The sequence below is a fragment of the Camellia sinensis genome, chromosome 14 (assembly GCF_055761805.1).
Source record: "Camellia sinensis isolate YWXY chromosome 14, ASM5576180v1, whole genome shotgun sequence".
NCBI classification, from domain to species: Eukaryota; Viridiplantae; Streptophyta; class Magnoliopsida; order Ericales; family Theaceae; genus Camellia; species Camellia sinensis.
The window spans coordinates 53,045,418-53,050,924 of NC_138974.1; the positions used below are offsets into that span (position 1 = coordinate 53,045,418).

General features: G+C 40.8%; 1 protein-coding gene across 1 annotated transcript; it reads right to left on the reverse strand.

Annotated features, from left to right (window-relative positions):
* Window positions 1-261: 261 nt before the first annotated feature.
* Window positions 262-5,126, reverse strand: LOC145806983 (uncharacterized). Its single transcript, XM_082904867.1, has 7 exons — window positions 4,572-5,126; window positions 2,869-4,424; window positions 2,684-2,785; window positions 2,480-2,563; window positions 2,283-2,376; window positions 1,467-2,193; window positions 262-566 (listed from the first exon to the last, which is right to left on the reverse strand). The coding sequence occupies exons 1-7, from the start codon at window positions 5,124-5,126 to the stop codon at window positions 262-264; spliced, it is 3,423 nt and encodes a 1,140-aa protein (XP_082760993.1).
* Window positions 5,127-5,507: the final 381 nt, after the last annotated feature.

Genomic DNA, 5,507 nt, shown 5'->3' on the forward strand with positions numbered 1-5,507 from the left:
TTTACCTGGTTCAAACTTGGCGGTGGCCTACACCTAGCACAAATTCTCAGTCATTAGCCTTGACATTTATATGAAGTTGTGACTGCAGCCCCGCGCAATTTTGGGACACATAAATCTAATTATCATCCTGGAGAGAAGCATCTGCTGCTAGAGATGCTAGAGCAGAGACTACTACTCAAAATAAACAGAGGGCTGCAGTAGGACCTTCCACAACTTAAACCATAGGTCAAATGAATATTTTAACATAGAACAAAATCCTATCTAAATGTAACCATAACCTACCATAAAAATCTTGCCAGACAAAGCTGGCAGACACAATAATGCAGCTGAATAGGGGATCCATAAAGACCACAGAAATACCATCCCAGTTAATACAACTTGACACACAGATCGTGATAAGGCAACAGTAAGTAACTCGACAAACCGCTGCAACATGAAGACGACGACATGACTGACTTTTAGACACCCATACTGAGCAATTGCTGGACTGGACGACAACTCTGGACCTTCCCAACTGAGAGTAATAGCTGCAGCCGTGAGAGTTTGTGTGCATGTGATGTTCTGAACTGTATTAGAGCACCACACATAATTATGCAGCACCATTGACAGACCACTGGTTCTTCACATGAAGGCTGCATTTTCAGCTTTATGTACAGTTCTGGTTTCCTAAGCTATCCTTTGAAGGCTTGTTGACTAGAGCACCACACAGAATTTTACATAATAGTAATTATTAGTATAATTATTATTATACTAATATCAAAGGGAAAACCTCTCTCTCACTATTTGCATATGATGTCAGTAGATCCTCACACTTAAACCAATTCATTAGAAAATTCATAGATGGGAACAAATGTGATGTTTGCAAAAACACATTTACTACTTGGTGGGCAACTTAAAAGAAATGGAAGTTTGTAACCCTGCAAACGCAATTATCACAGATTAAACAAGCATAAAGCAATTAGTCTTAAGAACACATGATTTACTATAACTTGTGATTTACCATTGAGATAGTATATGGTTCATAATTTCCATTATGGCTAGTATGTAGTAACAATATAAAGAACTTACATTCTATATAAGGGACCTAGCACCTAAGCATATCAGTGAAGCATGAAGCAGCCAAAGTGGACAAAGACAGCGGCGAACTGTCAAACTCAGCAAACAGAGACAGAGCAGATGTGCAAACCAGCACAAATTGTGGGAAAAGCAGCCAAACAGCACAGGTGTCCGACTGGAAAAACTGAACTGAGTATGAATTTGATCCTCAATTTGCTCTAACAGTTCATACAAAGTGTAGAGGAAATTAAAATTAGAAGGTTCAAATTACATGAAATTCAAGAGTAGGCATGAAATTCAAATTACAATTTCTTCAATATTCTTAATTGCCCTCATGACATCAACAAAACAAGCCAAACAAAGAAACAAACTGAGTTAAAATTCTAGGTCCGTATCTGCATCAAAATCACTTTCCATCTCATGTTCTTCGTCATCACCCGAGATTGTTAGGTCATCGTCGTCATCGCAGATGAAATCATTGTCCATAACACCCTCCGGTTGTACACGCTTATTGGACTGAGAAACTTCCATTGAAATAATTTGCGGTTCAATGTCATCCCGACGTAAAACAACAACATCATCAATAGGCTCAGTTGGTACAACAGTACTATTTTCATCATCTTGCAACACTTCATCAAATTCTGGCACATCCAACTCTGGCACATCCCAAATTCGTCGATGTTGAAACTTTTCTACGACTCGCCAATTCGGCCCTAACTTCGTATCAGGAACGTAGAAAACTTGTTGAACTTGGCCTGGGAACACAAAGGAGTCATCTTTATACCATCGACTTCTTACATCAACAGTTGTCACATGTGGTTCGACACGCAAAGTTCGAGTACTACCGGTGTTATACCATTCACATTGGAACAAAACAACCCGGTGTCCAAACAAATATGTCAGTTCCCACACTTTACAAAGGTAGCCGTAGAACTTGATCAACTGGCCTTGGTGGTCGCCTTCCACTACCAACCCACTATTTTGACATTTACGACGGTTATCACGGTCGATAGTATGGAATCGGACGCCATTACAAATGCATCCCGAATATGTATTGAATAATGCATTAGGTCCATTGGCTAATGCCCACATCTCATCGGTTGCTTCGGGTGAGTTTTCATTTCGCAACTGGTTCATCTACAGAAGAAAGTATGTCATGTCAATTCAAAGTTAGAATAATTCAACGTTAGCTCCACACTTTAGAGTAACACGTTACATAATCTTACGCGAGCTTTGAACCATTTAGGAAATTCTTTGCATTGTCGCGTTGCAATGTTGCATGAACTTCCATATTTTTGTTGCAACACGAGCTTGTGTTCCCTAGTTAATACGAAGTACGTCATAAGTAATTAGAATAATGAAGACTTTAAAAAATAAAAACCATGTAGGAAAGGTATGTTGCATATATGATGAAGAAGCATACTCTAGATATTCATCCACTTCCAAACTATTGTGTAGGACAAACCAATGAGCCAATTCGCGGTCAGCTATGGACACATCAACAGCCCTGGGGAGTTGACCAAAAGGACGAAGAATTTGAGTGAAGATCGCCAACCCCGGGCCATTGGCACCCCCATCGTAGTTCCTTTCTTCCCGGTTAAACACCGTTTCAACTCAATGCAAATACATTGAACAAAACATCGTACACTCTTTGGATATGTAGGCCTCCGCAATGGATCCTTCTGGACGAGCTTTATTGCCCACAAATCCTTTAAGAAGTCCAAGCATCCTACACATAAACATCGGCGTGATCGTCAGTATGTTCATATTGAACTATAATTACAAGAAAAAATTCCTGACTCGTTGTTATACCTCTCAATAGGATACATCCATCGAAATTGGACAGGCCCTCCAAGCCTAGCCTCGTAAGGCAAATGAATTGCCAAGTGGACCATCACATCGAAAAAAGCTGGAGGAAAAATCTTTTCAAGCTTACAAAGTATAAGTACGATTTGTTCTTGCAATTTCTCCAAATCAGTCACCCTCAATGTCTTCGAGCACAACTGTTTAAAAAAAGTTCCAAACTCAAACAATGTGGTCCCAATCTCGGTAGGAAGGTATCCTCGCATCCCAGTGGGAAGAAGTCGTTGTAGAAGGACGTGACAGTCATGACTCTTGAGGCCAACTAACTTACAACCATTCGCGGTGACACAATTGGATACATTTGCCGCATAGCCATCAGGAAACTTAATTGATTTCAAGAAATCATAAAACCCTATTCGTTCTGCCGGGGACAATGTGTACGATGCCGGAGGCTTTAGGAAAGAGCCATTCGCATGCCTTATCAAGTGTAAGTCCTTTCGTATTCGCATGTCCTCTAGATCCAAACGTGCTTTGTCGGTGTCCATGTTCTTGCCATCAATGCTCAATAGTGTCCCAAGCAAATTGTCACATATATTCTTCTCTATGTGCATGACATCAAGGTTATGTCGAAGCTTAAGTGTTTTCCAATAGGGTAGGTCGAAAAGAATGCTTTTTTTTGTCCAGTTCGGAGTTGGATTTTCAGTCCTTTGTCTTTTTTGGTTGGTTGGATGCTTTCCATATGGCCTGTACGTACCCAAATTAACTTGCTCCAGTATTTGTTCTCCCGATAACTCGACAGGTTTGGACCGATTCTCAATGTCACCGTTGAATAGCTTACTTCTACGCCAATTATGGTTCTCAGGTAAGTACCGCCGAGCACCCATAAACCCTATCTTATTGCGCAAACGCCGAGATGATGCATCCACGTTACAATTAGGGCAGGCCAAGTAACCTTTTGTACTCCAACCAGACAACGAACCATATGCAGGGAAATCATTGATGGTCCACATGACTGCTGCATGCATTGTAAATATTTGGCCGGTAGAGGCATCATATGTTTCCACACCATACTCCCACAGATTAGTTAACTCTTCTACTAATGGTTGCAAGTAAACATCGATGTCCCTGCCGGGTGCGGATCGTCCGGGAATAAGCAATGACATCATGAGAAATGGATCTTTCATACACTTCCATGGGGGTAGATTGTAAGGCATTAAGATTGCGGGCCACATGCTGTACGATGTACTAATATGTCCGAATGGATTGAAACCATCCGTCGCAAGCCCTAGCACATTCCGAGGATCCGCAGAGAACGTAGGATGCAACCTATCAAAGTCCTTCCATGCCTCACCATCAGCTGGATGTCGCAGTACTCCATCATCCACACGCTTATCTTTGTGCCATCTCATATCTACAGCTGTTTTTTTCGACATGTAAAATCTCTTCAACCTCGGTGGCAAAGGAAAGTACCTCAGTATTTTCTGTGGAATTTTTTTACCCATCTTGTCGTTCAACTTGTATCTTGACTCCGTACATGTAGAACAATTCTCCAATGCGGCGTTGTCCTTCCAAAATAAAGTACAATCATTCTTGCATGCATGAATGGGCTCATATCCCAAACCCAACTCACGTAAGAACTTTTTCGCTTCATAAAGGGTCCATGGAACATTTTCATGACACTTTGGGAGAATGTCTTTGAAAACTTGCATAACCATATCGAAAGATTTGTTGCTCCATTTATTGTACACCTTCACGTGAAGCATCTTAATTACGAAGGACAAGATGGAAAACTTTTCACACTCTGGATATACTTGACGTTGAGCATCATCGAACAACTTCATGAACTTAAACAAATTGTGCCTCTCCGAACTAGTATGTTCTCCGTCGATAGGATCATCCATGAGACCACTCATGTAAATCTCTTGTAACATGGTTGGAAGTTCATCCACATTTTCGTGATTGGTTGTCATTCCAGCTCGGTCGGTTTGAGTGTCATTGTTTCGCATAGTAGGATGACCACGAAATAGGGGGACACGTTCCCCGTGGTGGACCCAAGTGCGATAAGAACATGTGATTCCTCTTCGAAGCAAGTGCAACCGTACAACATGTCGAGGTAATTTCGTGCCGTTCAAGCAATCAACACAAGGACAACGGATTTCATCCTGCGGCCCTAAATTCTTCGTAGCGAACTCCAAAAATGACTGAACACCTTGTACATACTCTTTGCTTTTTAGCCTATCTGTTATCATCATCCAACTCTTGTCCATTCTTGGAACAGTACACATCAAGCGAAGATGAACCTGGGAATCGACAGGGAATTGGAAAAATACTCTGTAATGGAAGAGAGCTTAAGTAAGTTTAGGGGCTCGATTAGCATTGCTTTTTGAAGTGAAGAAAATAGTAATAACAGATCGGTCTCATGGATGATCATAAGAAATCATTAATCTTTTTCAAATTTTCTGCTCACTTTAGCTTTTTCAAATCTGTGGCTCCTTTTCTCTGGAAGCTTGTAAAATGTAACCTTTTATCCCTTTCAGACAAACCAAATGTACACAACTTTAATCTGAACCATCAAGATTTTTCTTTAAAGAAACAATAATGCACTAATGTCAAGTACATTTGAGGTGTATCTTGCAAAAAGAAGGCTT